Source organism: Lonchura striata, chromosome 3 (assembly GCF_046129695.1).
Source record: "Lonchura striata isolate bLonStr1 chromosome 3, bLonStr1.mat, whole genome shotgun sequence".
Classification (NCBI taxonomy): Eukaryota; Metazoa; Chordata; class Aves; order Passeriformes; family Estrildidae; genus Lonchura; species Lonchura striata.
This window is the reverse complement of record NC_134605.1, coordinates 28402355-28416991: the sequence shown is the minus strand read 5'-3', so window position 1 is coordinate 28416991 and position 14637 is coordinate 28402355. Positions and strand designations below refer to the sequence as shown.

At 50.5% G+C, this 14637-nt stretch overlaps 1 protein-coding gene across 1 annotated transcript in view; it reads right to left on the bottom strand.

Moving 5' to 3' along the window:
• Positions 1-7472, bottom strand: part of SLC24A3 (solute carrier family 24 member 3) — a 113648-nt gene extending 106176 nt beyond the window's left edge. Inside the window, exon 1 of the mRNA XM_021543338.3 lies at positions 7321-7472. Coding sequence (XP_021399013.2) covers positions 7321-7447 — 127 coding nt within the window. The 5' untranslated portion in view covers positions 7448-7472. The remainder of the gene's footprint in view (positions 1-7320) is intronic.
• Between the last annotated feature and the right edge of the window lie 7165 nt (positions 7473-14637).

Below are 14637 nucleotides of genomic sequence, written 5' to 3'. Positions count from 1 at the left end.
CAGGGCTAATCCACAGGGACAGGGCAGAACACTTGGGGAACAGAGCTCCACCTGGATACCTGCTGCTCCCAAGCCTGGAGACTCCCACAAATTCTCTCGTGCCTCAGTTTCCCTCCCTCACAGTCTGCGGACACACTTGCTTACCCCATTTTCCCCAGCAGGATCAGGGGCTGAGGAATGGCCAGAGTGAGGAAGGGCTGGGGTAACCACTTGAACTGGACCCCAGCACTCCACACAGTGCAAGTCAAGCCCTGATCCCTGGCAGGACTGTCTGTGGACACAAACCCAGCCCTGAACTGAAGCTCTGCGCACACAATCAGAGGAGCAGCGAGGTCAGGCCAGGTTGTGCATTCTTGCCACTTTACATGGCTGCTTGGCTAGCAGCTCAGCACAGGAATGTCCCAGAACAACCAAAACCATGTCTCCAAACCCCATCTGACGCTTCTTTGTGCCCAAGAGGGTTTTTCCTCTACTAAAAGACAGTATTTCCCCTTCCCAACACACACTCACGTCCACTGACACAGGATCCGTGCCCTGGCCTTGCAGAGCTGAGCAAGAGGACAATGTGGGGCACAAGATACAGCTGGAGACACACCCTGCTCTCCTCTCTTCCAGGCCATTCCCAGGTCCCAGCCAGGACCTGGGGACCATCTGCTTCCCACAGGCAAGGCTTATAGGCAGACAACATTCCATGTTAGCCAAAAGAGACCATAAAAGGCAAATAAAGTCCCAGCAAGTACTGTCTCACACAGCTTTCTCCCTGGACACTACATCTGGACTCCTCTTCAATGCCTCCCTTCTTCCAGAAGAACAAGGCCAAGGACCTTTCCTTGGAGTCCTTAGTACAATGCTCCTAGTCCCAAGAATACAAAAAAAACCCAACCCCACCCCACAAAAACAAAACATCAAACCTAAAAAAAAAAAACAAAACAAAACAAAAACCCACAAACAAACAAACTAAAAAGAAAGACAGCAAGAAAAACCCAGCTTATACATCTCCAGTTCACCTCAAACCTCAGTCTTTAGTCCAGACTGGAGTCCAGCCCTTTCTGCTGGATGCAACATCCTGTCCCACTCTCTTCCCTTCTTTTCCGTCGAACAGTCAAGCACACTGAGAAATCCTGTTATTTCCAGAGTCTTCTCAGCCTGCTTCTAAAGAAAAGCTTAGCATCTAGAGATTATATCCACTTTATTTTTAAATCTGAGCATTAAACTGAAATCTAGCCGTGCAACAGTACAGACACAGGGACTGCACCTATTTCCTGTCTCACACAGTACAGCTGGTCATCTGATTTAGCTGTCTCCTGGCCAAAGTGATGGAGGCTCAACACCCTCCCAAATTCCTGGGCACAGCAGGCTCATCCCATGGCCATCTCGCCGTCCCGGAAGCTCCACTGCTATGGATCCCAAGCTGACAAAATTTGGCCTCTGTCTCACCTGAACATTCCTCTGCTGACTCCTGTGGAGATCTGACCTTCTGAGGGAGGTGATGCAAGAAAAAGGAACGTGAACCTTGCCATGAGACAAGACAGAGGGAACTGACCCCAGGGGATCTCCAGCTCACTGCAAACTCCCCATCCAGATGCCCTTGGCATTAAGTAACAAGGACAGGCTGCTCAGGGCTGCAGGAGTCTGACAATTCAGCAAGGATCCCACAGGGAGGAGAGATAGAACACCTGCATCCCTGTAGGGTCAGCCAAGAACCCATTCATAAGCTGCAAATTACACACACTTACCACTTTGTTTCCACCAAAGGCTTTCCCTTTGATGCTGTGAGTAATGTGGAGCAGCCACAAGGCTCCACTCACTGTGCAGCCCTACTCTCCTGAGAGCATGTCTACAGGAAGGGATGATTACCATGGAAGGACCTCAAACACACTGCCCACACCTGGGCATGGCTGACTGCTCCTGCCCAGAAAGCCACAGCAGCGGAAAAAAAATAGGATGAGGTTACCAGTGGCTTTTGGCATTGGTCTGACTTGGCTCCTGCTTTTAAAACCTAGAGCAGAACAAAGCTTTTCAACATCCCCAGTGCTCTCCTAAGCCCCAAACCTAAAGACTGCTCTAGAGAAGAGCAAGGAAGGCAAGGCTAGAAAAAGAGTAAAAACTTTAAGCTCTCTAAATTTGTTTTTAAAAATGCACTGCTGTAGCTCAACTGCCTGGCTGTGGTGTGTGAGAGGCAGTTGGGAGAGAGAGCACAGGACATTACAGCTCCCACCACCAAGCTGCTGCACTGGATCCTAAGGTGCATCCCTCAGACCCTGCACTCCTATGAACCTCATGTGGTTTTCATTCCAAAACACAAAATTCTGAAGTTTTCAGGCTCAGGTTTCATGAAACCTGGCTGTTTTCTTCAGCTTTTATTATTAGGGAAGGCTTTATGAAAACTAAATTTTCTACGCTCATCAAGAGGAAATCCAGAAGGGGTAACTTAAACTACTCCAAAGGAACAGAAACCAGAAAAAACCTAATGATCCTCCTAGCTTCTAGAGAGGTGTCATCAATTTAAAGAACAGAGACAAAACAGAGTAAAGTACCCTGAGACAGGCTAACACCTAGAAGCAGGTCATGTCCAGGGTGAGGGGAGTTTTCCAACTGCAAGGCTGGATGCTGATCTCCTAAATTACCCTGTCCAGTATCAGCACAGACTTTTTTTAATGTCTGTATCCTCCTAAGAGGATGCAGGCACAAATACCTGCCACATGAATCTATGACAGGTTCAGCAGAGTCTTTTGAGCATCTCTGACCAGAAACAGACAATGTGACCACCCTGCCTTTTATGGACTAATTATGGACTATTGTAGATTAGAAGCAGGAAGGAAGTACTAGGAAAGGGCTGGGACAGAACCAACCAAGCATGCCCACCTCTTCATGAGCTCTGCTGTTCTGACCACAGCCACCAAACAAGGGCTCTCTATTCAACCATGGCCTGTTAATGCCCCTCACCAAGTCATCTCAGTGTGCTGATTTGGCAATAAACCTACTTTATTTATCCTGGGCTAGTTTTCTGCTGGGTTAGCCTGCTGGAAAGGCTCAGCTAAGGGCCACCACCATGCCAGAGCCCAGGCACGAAGCACCAATGAGGGCAGGAGTGGCCAAAAGGCATGGACAAGGTAGAACTGAGCCTGCACAGCTCCATCAGCACAGGCAGGTGTGCAGCACAAACCTACCTCACCTTGACAGGCACCAAAGAAACATCAGTCCTTCTGCAACTCACCCTCTCCCAGCCTAGCACTTCTCTGCTGTTGAGCAGCTGGGGCAGCCAGCAGCCCTCTGCCCTCACGCCCCGCTGGAGCCAGAGCTCCGGAGCATCCTGTATGTCGAGCATCCCGCCCACATCATCATCCCGAGCACCACGACCCTGTCATCCCAGGTGCTGTGCCAGTCCACCTAGGCACCCAACCTTGGCAAGCCAGCCAGCCTGGCATGTGGCCTGGTATTCCCACAACACTTCAATGAAGTGGACTGCACACAGACCCTGAGATATGGGAGTTCTGAAGGCAGTTCAGCCACAGCCAAGTGTGCAAGCCCTGCTCTGCTGGCACCTGAAGCTGATGGTGCCAGCCAAGCATCTGATCAGGTCCCCTCACCCCTGCAAGCAGCACTGCATGTCCCATCCCTGCCACTCTCCAAGTTGCTTGACACAAGGGTTCAGTCTCAGTCAGCTGTGGGTGCAGGACCTTGAACAAGTACTAAATAAATGAACAAGTAATTTACTGCAAGGCCAAACACGCCCCCTGCCAAAGAGGTCACATACCACGCTCTGGCCTGATGCTTCTCCGAGTTTGTGAGTGTAAATTCCCATATCCAGGGGTCCAATGATTACAGCAATACATCTGGGCTAGGATTACTCACACTGAAGCTAGGATTACACTCTGCGGAAGAAGTGAGGAAAACAACTGCTTTTGTGCTTTCATTGCATGACCTCTAAAGCTCAGTTTGGGTTTCTTGGTTCACACAAATCAAAACACTCAAATCAGGGAGTTTTCACTTTAACTCCCAGCTAGAGAACCAGGATCTGTCCCACCAAGGTCCTTCTGTGTTATTTTCGCAGTAAGGAGATGTGTAAGGAAAACCCCTTTGAGGCAAGGCCTGTAACAAAGTGGTCAGAAGCAAACAGCCTACGTGGTTCATTCCAGCCTTGAGAGCTCCTCCAACCAGCACAGGGGTGGAAGGCAGACATGCCTGAGATCTTTGCTCCCCATCTTTCATCACACCACCCAGGATTGCTCAGAGGCTTTCTAAGAGTGTGTTTTCATGACATGGATGCTTTCAACACACCACAGCCCACAAGGACCAGGCAAATACCAGTCCTGTGAAAACAGCCTGAGCTTTGCTTTTAGGGTAAGTCTCAGAGCCAGTCAAAATGCATCTGGCAAGCCCTGCTCCACCATTCTGAATACTTCACTCCCATCAAGTTAAAACAAGACTTGAAAGAAACCCGAATCTTCCACACTTAAATCACGCAGGCAACTCCAAGTGCTTGGATGTGCCCATCCCCATGAGTAAGGGCTGCACAATCAGTACCAGCTTTTCCCTGCCATCCTGCCAAAGACACAGACACAAAGAAGAGAAAAATCCCACTGACTGATGACCCTGCTATTTCTGCTGTCCATGACAACAAACTGGTAACAGGCCTGACTCAGAAGCCTGCCTTGAAAAACCTGAATCATTACAATTTAGAAGAGAGTCTCATATAATGAAGTTCCACTCCTCCCTCTCTTTAGAATAGAGAATTTGAGTCAGACTGATGGGGGGATAAAGAAGGGGGGAAAAAAAATAAACCAAACTTTACACTTTGTTCAACCCTTTCCGTGCGGGTGGCAGTCGGGTAGCCGAAGGTTGGCAGCTGGATCTGGGGTCTGCAGGGCTGTGTTTGGTCTCAGTTACACCTCTCAGTTACCAGTGTGACCTCCTCAATGCCAGAGCATAACCAAACTTACACTGCCAGCAAGCGAAGAAAGGAGCACCCCAGCTGTATGATCACTGCCCAGACAAACAGCATGAACTTGGATTTCTTCTTAGCACCATATCTATTTCCAAAAGCTTGACCCTTGTGGAATACAGAGATCATTGGAATGAGCCTCACAGAACACTATAGTATTTTAACTCTTTGTTATTACACATAATTTAGCATCAGGAGATCTCAAACTCACTTGACAAAGTAGCCTTATTTTTGAGACTCAGCCAAACGAGACATGGAGAGACTTGATTAAGGCCCTCATAAAAGCAGGGGGTTCTACCAGAGCAGAAACCCAGAGCTCATGCCCTGTCCCCTAGAGTTGCATGCTCCAGATGGTTTATCAATTAAACTGCTGTGGTACCTGCCTCTCCAGAAGGGCTCTTGCCTGTTTCCTGCAGAGACGTGCCAGTACACACACCTCACAAGGAGGCTCTGGCACCCAACACCCTCTGCACACACATACAGGTCTGCAGTGATCCGAAAAGTCTGGCTCCTCCAGATGCAGGCCATGGCTGAAAGAGTGCCTGAGGGGAAGGGGACTGATGAATAAAAACTGCAGCACTCAAGCATGCATCATGCAAAGAGGTGATTCTAGTCTAGGTTTCTGAGCTGGATCACGCCTCGACACCAAGGCTCTCCAGGAGCAGCAGTCATTGCAGCACCCCAGGGAAGCCTGTGACACGCTGCCACTGGTCCCTCTGGTATCAAGGATGTTGGGAGCTGCATATGCCACGTGCACTCCAAACAGCTCACAGTGAAAACCACCCCAGAGCCTCCTGCCAGGGCAGTGCAGAGAGAGATGCCAGTCGACACAAAAGCACCACCGTCTAGACAAAAGTTTATGTTGTCGATCCTAAACACTGTTTTTATGTAGGAAAAATACTGAAACAGAAATACACCTTTCCAGCTCCTGAGAACAACACAAATGCTAGAGAGCATCAGGCCGTGTCCAAGGCTTCCCTGAGAGCCTGCTCACTTTGGGCCTGTGCAATGCCAGCAGATGCAGTGGATGCCACAGAAAATTTCCCCTGTGACATTATTCTCCTCCCTGTTGCTCCTGTCTCTGTGCAGAAAATGCCATCCCTCACCTCTCAGATTAACTCTGAGCAAACTCTGATCACAACATGAGACAGGCTCCCAAACTGAAGTAAAGCAGCCAGAGTCCTGACACAACACTGCTGCACCAGCTGGGTAACACTTTGGCAGCTCAGGTAGAGTACAAATGCACCTGTGGCACCAGCCTTTACAGCAGATGAAGCTCTTTCTGCATAGGCAGGGACCCCAAAACATAAGGTGGAAAGGAAAACTGCATTTAAGAGAGAGGAGTGCACTCTGTGCACTTTTTAAATAAGTGTGAAAATCACCCTAGCCACATCATCTATGAATATTCTGTGTGGTAAAGGCAGCAGCATGCAGCCAGTCTGCTCAGCTGGACACAGATCATCTTCCCAATGACAGGAATGGGGAAGAGAGCACTGGTCTGGCCCCAGCACCACAGCCCTTCTCACCGGCAGCCTTTGAAGTTTAGGTAAAGGAAGGATGGATACCGGTGTCACACATCTGCATCTTCTGTGCTGGCAGACTTGAATATACCTCAGTACATACATAAAGTCCTGTTTACTTACAACGATGTTCATGTTTTTCCTGGCTTTATTTCTTGGAAGCAATCCACATTTGCAAGAAAAAGCATAAGTTTTAGAAGACATGTGTAAAAAAAAAAAAAAAAAAAAAAAGACAATTCGATTAAATTGAGGGCATAAAAGCCCCGAATCTTAAAAACACATCCCAACATAGTTATACTCCACAAGAAACACTGCGTTCAAGCCGTAGCTGGTGTTTGTACTCTTCTCTGGACATAAGAGCATTCCTTACACCATGCTGGACACCGTGAAACCCTTCAGACACGTCTGTTTATTTAAAAAGCAAATTCGAGTCACGGAGACGTACGCTCTTCTTTTCTTAAAGGCAAATAAGCCTTGCCTAAATTCTGCTTACATTCACGGCTCCGCAAAGCAACGACGCAAATCGCTTCCGACCGCCCCCCGCGCAGCTGAAGCGCGGCGGGCAGGGGACCCCCGGGCGGAGGGCACCATCGCAGCGCCGCGGCTCCGCAGAAGGGCTCCGGGCACGCCGGGACCCCCGCGGGGGACGGGCCCCCTCCGCCCCAACGCACGCCGAGCTCCGCCAAGTTTCGCGCCGCTCCCGCGGCCGCCTCCGGCGCGCAACGCCCCGGCTCGGGAGGGCCCCGGCGCGGAACCCGCGAGGGAGCCCCGGCCGCCGCAGCCCCCGCGGCGCCGCCCTTCGCAGCCGGGCTCCGCCGGCCCGGCCGCTGCCCCCCGCCGCGGCCCCGCACTCACCGCCGCGCCCGGCCGCGCAGCTGGCCAGCAGCAGGGCCAGCGCGCACAGCGCGCACAGCGCGCAGCGCTGCCCTCGCAGCAGCCGCCCCTGCCGCCGCCGCTCCGCCGCCGTGCCTGGGGCGCCCATCGCGGCTGCTCCGCTCCGCTCCGACCGCTCCCCCCGCCGCGCCGAGCCCCCCCGGGCGCCGCAGCGCCGCCTCCGCCCGCCCACCGCGGCCGGCACGGGGCGGGGGCCGCAAGGCGACGGCGGGGTTGGCGGGGCTTGGCGCTTCCTCGGCCGGCGCACGGAGCGTGCACGACGCCGGCAGAGTGCCCGCTGCCAGATGTCTGCAGGTCCCTGGGCGGGGAGGGGGCTGGCTGGGCATCGTCTTCGCTGGGCGTCGTTCCATCGCACCCATCACGTCTCCCGCCTGGGGCGCTCGGGACCTCTCGGCATCATCGCCTGGGCTACGGCTTGTACCGCCTAGGCAGCGTTGGACACCAGAAAAGCCCCAGCACACCGCTGACCCCTCACCAGTGATCCCGGGGACGGCGGGAGGCAGCCCTCGCTGCCACCCCTGTGCCTTTCATACAACCAGGAGGTTTCTCATTGTGGGTGGCTGGGGATTTATCCCCCTTTCTCACACTCTGTCCTGAACTTTCTGCCGGGTGAGTAGCCACCTGCCCCTTCTGCCCTTTGGTCCAGTCCTGTATGAGTCCTCTTGCTTCCTATCACTCTGCTGGGCACCCTGGCACCCTGGCTCACACACCTCTGGGGAGCTGTGCCACCTGCTCGGGCAGAGGACAGCCCATGCACAGCCACTCCAGTGCTCCTCTGCTGGGGCTGCTGTGCTCAAGAAACCTGGGCCAGCCAGAACCATTCTTCCCTCCTTTCTGGTAATGTCGTAATTGCTACTGGAACACTGGCACAAACACTTAGAGGCAGTGCTGAACCCAGAGTGTTGTGCACGCATAACGGAACGGCTTCTCCTGCAGGGCCCACACACCATTATCCAGGAGGGACCCCAGAGTTTCATGAGGGATCTACCTTTTTGGCTGAAAAGCCACCTTCAGTTGAGATGAATAGGACAGAATGAATACCTCTGTTCCCAAGGTCTGACTGTTCCTCAAGAGCTGCCATGGTGTGCTGGACACAGACTGAAATGAAAGTAAACATCACTATCAGTAGTTTTGGTCAGTTACCAACCTTTCTCAATAAAGACAGTCTCATTCTGTGGGCAGCACCCACCCTCTCCTGAAAGGGTTTCTGCCAGTTCTGAACTTGACCAGGATGTTGGTTTTCAACTCTACTCTTACACATTTACTGCTTATGCTCCTACACACAACTTTAACAACGCTGCTGTCTCTGTTGGCCTGGGATAGGCATCCCACCCAGACAGTAAATGGAGTTGAGAACTGGCCTAAGATATAACTATGAAAGAAGCGTTTTGGTTTGGTTTGGCAAGGCAGGTTTTATCCCATGATAAACATCTCTGAAACCTGTAGCATTGTCAAACACTACTGTAGCAAGTCACTCCAGCTGAGAAAAGAGATCCTGATTGTCCCACTGCTGTCACTGATTGATACCATGGGAAAGCAATCAATCCACTGTGGGGTGAGAGGGGCCTGGAGGTGAAAGGCCCTGTTGCTGACATGACAAAGCACTGTGACAATGCTCCCTAAATACTCCCTTTAAATTTAAATGTCCCTTTGAAGTCTATAACTTCTTGAAAATGTGACCCTGACAGTCACTGCAAAATCATTACTCATGCCTCCATCGTAAGCCTCCTCTGGTCCCATTGCAGAGCTGCTTGTAAATACCAGGTGAGAGCTCACTGTCTTGAGAATGGAGACTGGGACTATCTGGGAAGCCTGTGAAGCTCAGGAATAAATTTTCCACTCAGAATCACTAGGTAAGTTAGGGAATGCCTTACTAGTGCAGTGAGTACTAGCTCCTGAAGCATGTGCATTTCTGGGGAGCATAAGACAGGAGAATTCCCTCTTCTCTCCCACCAACACACTGGTGTGTGGGTGGAACAGGCTTTGAACGGCTCCGTCTGCTGGAAGAAACAGAACTGTTACTCTTCTGAAAGAAACACTCTATCTTCTACAGGACTCTTCTGCACAAAAAAAAAAAAAAAAAAAAACAAAAAAAAAAAACCAAAAACAAAAAAAAAAACCTGCTAAAGACCAGACATAGGTAGCATGCTGATGATCGTTACAGGGTTTGCTTTGTGGCACCTCTGCCACTGTCTGCCACGGTTGCTGCCACGCAGAGCTTTCTCTGTGGAGGGCCATGAAGGCTCTGGAGGAGGTCCCCTTGCTCTGCGAGGTCCCTTGGAAGGTTCCCACAGAGCTGGCTCTCAGAGGAGCAGAAAGATGCACTTTTGTTCTTTCCGCAGTGCAAAACCACATAAAGCACTGGGAGAAAGCTGTGTAAATCACAGGATACAGAGATGACAGCCAGATATGCCTTAACAGAGCTAAGGTGCAGTTGTGACTATTGCAAGGAGAGCAAACAGCCCTTGCGTACTTGGCATTTTCCCCCGCAAGCCATGCCAAGTTCTGTGCTTCAGACCAAACAGAGATTTTTTCCTTTTGTTTGGACTGCAGATTATGCTCACAAAGAAATTTCAACTCTGGAGAAAAAATTTGGGATTCAAGCAGAGCACAATCGATGCACATTGGCCAGGCAGAATCCAGCTCCCAGTGAAGGTGATCCCCAGCTGGCTGGCAGCACCCCAAGCCAGTTTGACAGGTTAAAGGAGCTGCACTTCAGAGTGGCCCTGGAGCCTTGGCCAAATATGAACAGGGGCACCATGAGGCTGGGTCTGGTCAGTGCTGCCCAGCAGAGAGAACCTGCGTGGCAGAATCACCAAGTCTCACTGCTGCTGCATTCCACACACAGAGAACTGCTGCGGAAATCCACCTGCAGCACTCCAGATGGATCTCAGAGGACAGCAGGAGGGCTCCCTGCCTTGGGTTCCAGTCCTGGGCCCTACCTTTGCAGCACAGCTCCTGTACCCTTCCTGCCAGTGTCTGCCTACACAGAAAGTTGCACCTTCACTTCAGGCATGTGCTGCTGGATGTGTTAGTTGCTTGTTCCGCCTCTCTGAGCGGTTCAGTGCTAGGGCTGTGGCCAAGCACAGCTCTAGTTCCAGTTAAAAGCAGCAGTGAGGGTGGCTTGGCATGGTTGCCTCTCTTGTGGGGTGAGAGGGGCCGGCTCAAACCAGGTGTTTAACCTACAAACCTTAGACACACACATGCATCCTCTGCAAGCCACAGAGAGGATAAACACACTGCTGATTGCCACTGCTCTCTCCTCCCTGCCTGCTCAGTGAGCAGAAAGCCTGCCCAAGTGCCCTGCTCCCTGGTAAAGCTACTCATCTGAATGAACTGGTTACAGCAAATCCAGCCAGCCATGCCCTGAGGGAGGCCAGGGAGCATGTGTACACCAGGATGTCATTGCTGGCTGGTGGCCGGCAGCTGAAGGAGCGATGCTTTTGGTCAGCTCCCAGCAGTGCCTCATGCAGTGATGACAAACATCCTCCCCTCAGTCATGCACCCATACTCCAGGTTCAGAGTGGTTCAAAAGGCTGCCCAGCTGATGTGATTTCAATGTAAAAATAGTTTACAGGAGATTAGGCTATGCCTGTTCCCATTTAATTTAAGAACAAATAAGTTTGCATTTGCTTAGATAAAACAACTTAAGGTCACAGCCTTGGATAAAGCTGGGTGTCCTCCTGAAGGCTGGCAGCTCTTTCCTCTCTCTGAAAAGCTTGAAGAAAAATATTTGTACTTACAGGCTTTGTGGTGAGGTCAGGGTTTCAGGGAGGTCTATTGTATGGGAGAGAGCAGAGGGGACACACTTTCCATGTTTCAGCTCTCTGGGAAAACAAACTGGGCTGGGACAGAGCTGGTTTCTGGCTCTCCTTCTGCCAGAGGGTTTTGGGGTCTTTGGTGGTTAAAGGAAAGCAGCAGCATCCAGCTTCCTCACTCCTTTTCTGGTCTGTACCTTTTTCTAGACAGATCTTTCTAAAGCTTTCCACGTCCTTTCTTCTTGACTCACAGCTAAATATACACATGAGCAAACAGACTAAAGAAGCTGTATACATTGTATTTGTATGGGTATTTGTCCCTTTTTGAGGCTTGGAGGTATTTTCTCCTGCAGCCCTCCTTTAGGATGCTGCTTTCTCTTACCGAGGCCAGTGGTGTGGGAGCCAGAGAGGCAGGATGGAGCAGGACAGCCCTCCCCTGTTGGAGCTGCTTGTCCCAGCAATTAACCCTCTGCTACTGCTGAATCTTTGGGAATATCTTGTGTTTCAGTGGTGAGGAGACGCAATTACCAAATTGAGTATGCAGTGCATAAAAGCCAGCTAGGGTTCTTTCTGGACGAAAGGGGCAATAAAAACGCTGATATTTATAGAAAAATATTTATTATTTCATGGGCTATCAGGGCTTCCTGTGATTTGAGGCTGTGCCTTGCATAGCTCATTGCTGAATGCCTCAGGATGACATTTTCCATTTTTTCTTTCAGCAGCAGCCTGTTTGCTCTCAAATCAATGATCAGGTTTACAAAGAGTGATTCTGTGTCCCCTTATGGGCCGTCCTCTGGTGCTGCCCTCCCCTTCTGCAGGCATAGGGCGGCCTGGTGGTGAGTGTATCTGCATGTGTCTGTGTGTGTGTGTGTATCTGTGTGTCTGTGTATGCGTGCGTGTGCATCCTGCCTTGGGAAAGTCTGGGGAATAACAACTGCTCCAGAGGAAAGAGCAGCTCTTCTACCTGCCTGATGGCACTGGAAAAAAGCAACCTTTAATAAAATTAAAGGGCATACAATTCCAAAAAAATGCAAATGAAACCCTATTATATGCAGTGAAATTGCCCTGGAGGACCTTTTGCCACAAGAAAATATTTCTGAAGCCAAAAACAATTCAGAAATGCAGAAGAAGGATGGATAACTGTGTAAATATTGGAAAATAGCAGTGTCAAAATGAGTCCTAACATTGGTATATCCAGAGCTCACAGTTTACAGCTTGTAAAAGTCTGAGAAAACAAAAAAATACCATGAAATCTAATATAAATCCTGGATCATCACCAATGCTTCTGCCCCCCCTTTACTTCTGGACCCCTCCCCAGTAGCCTGCCTGCAAGGGATGCTGTCCTCCAAAAAGCACAGTCACACTGGGCTGCTCATGGAGGATGCCATAGCAAGCACATAGGAGAGACTTTGCGCACCGCAAAAGGGACATATCCAGCAAACCAGCACTTTGCTCCTGCCAGCCCACTGCTCCTGCTCTTGCCCTGAATGACAGCCCTGCCTCCTTCCTGCGCTCTGGTCAGTTTTCCAGCTTGGGAATGTCCTTGGGCTTGCCAGGGACGTGCTCTGACCATCCACAGGTCTCATAAGGACCGAGCAGCACCAACCTGTGAGCAGCACTTCCCTCCAGGGTCTCCATCACCTCAGCTCTGCAGAGGTGGCTGCCCTGGGGTAATACCAATGGCCTCTCCCAGGCCGCTTTGTGTGACTTCAGATGGCAGATAAATCTTCCTCTTCTCCTTCCCCTCCACCCTCCCAGCAGTGTGTGTGGATTTAGAGGAGGCTGGAAAGGGGAGACTGCCAGCAGGAGAGGAGCACATGGTCTGCAGGAGAGGTGCAAGAGCCTCCAGCACCAGGGGCTGTTTGTTCCCTTCGCACTGGAAGGACCTGTACGCAGATCCCTGAGATTCCTGGGACTGTCTCTGGATCTCTATCTGAAACCAGCTCATCAGCCCTTCACACATGAGCTGATGCAATCGGAGTGCAGGGCTGCAGCTCCATGACATAATTCACAATTACAAGGAGGAGAAATGCTGCGGCTTGGCTGAGTGAGCTGAACTTACTGGCCCAGCCACAGTAACTTAATTAAAGTCACTGGAAGGAAGCTGTGATCATCCTTCCTGTGAGCAGAGATATGGTTTATTACTTACCATTTATTTTCCGCATTTCCAGATATAGGAGAAGATGGAGGAGTAATTTATGAAGGAAGCTTTGTTGGCATCTTAAACCATGAGTGAAACCTCCCTGAGCTGACAGAAGACCAAGAGAGAGTTCATTGGGACGTTTCCCCCTGCCCAGCAGTAGCCCTCACTTCTCTGACTATAAATGTGTTACATGACAGAATTTGTCACCAGTTCTCAGCAACAAAGCATGCTGCAGAGATTGGTTCTCATTTCCAGAAGAGGCAGTGATACATGCAAACAGGCCAGCTCCTGCTTGGATTCAGTTCCAGCCCCGTTCCAGTCCCGGATTTATCAGGCAATGAATCTCGGAGCACACAGGTTGCTCCTGGAGACATCTAGTGAGGCATCAGCGTAATGCAAACCAGCACAGCCACCCAAAAATATCCCTGTGGGAAGAGAGAGCTGCTCTGGGAGAGCTTTTGTACGGTACTGGTGAAGGAGCTCCATCGCTTCTGGTCACTGAGTCCTTCAGCACTCCAGACACAGCAAATACCAGGGTCTCACAGCTATTGTTTGGGCACATCATGGAGGAAAGAAAGAAAGAAGCTCCTTCCTGTTTCCTCAATGACACCTAATTTAGTCAAAATATTTCCCCCGGTTCTGACACACAATGTGCTTCAGATGTCTGGAGGTAACAGTATGGAGCAAAACTTTTTCACTTTCCAAAATGGCATGGCCTGACCTACACAAAACAACTACACTCTGACATACATTACTGTTTTTTTTAACTAGGTTGACACCAGTTCTCAGGGATAAATGTATCTGTAATTTAGCCAAATTTATTTCAAATCTTTATTGTAAAATTAAATTATATTTCCAAAGTATCTCAGAAATTAATATCCAAGTGCAAAAGTTTTGCTCTGTTTTCAAGAGTTCTGAGTTCAAGAGTTACCAGCACATTTTCAGCAAGCTGCACAATCTTCTGGCACTTTTAGCCCCAGGGAAGAGGGCAGCAGCACTGCGAGGAGCTGATAATCCCAGGCTGGCTCCCAGCAGCCAGCACCACTGTTCCAATTCCCAACACATTATGATGGCCAGCAGGAAACAGCCAGCACATCCAGCCCAAACAATGAGGTCTGCTGCCAGCCAGGGAAGTACGTGAGCCCCAGGCTTATTCCTCAAGTCCTGTTTCATGTAACACCTCTCACAAGCTGGGCTGTTCTCTCTGAGGAACTGTGGCACTGAACTACCCAGGGCTGGCACTTGCCAGGAAGACCCTGATGAAAGGACACAGCCTCAAGTTCTGCCAGGGAGGTTTAGGGTGGGTATTAGGAAAACATCTTCATGGAAAGGGCTGTCCAGCCCTGGCACAAGCCAACCTGGATAGTCTCCATCCCT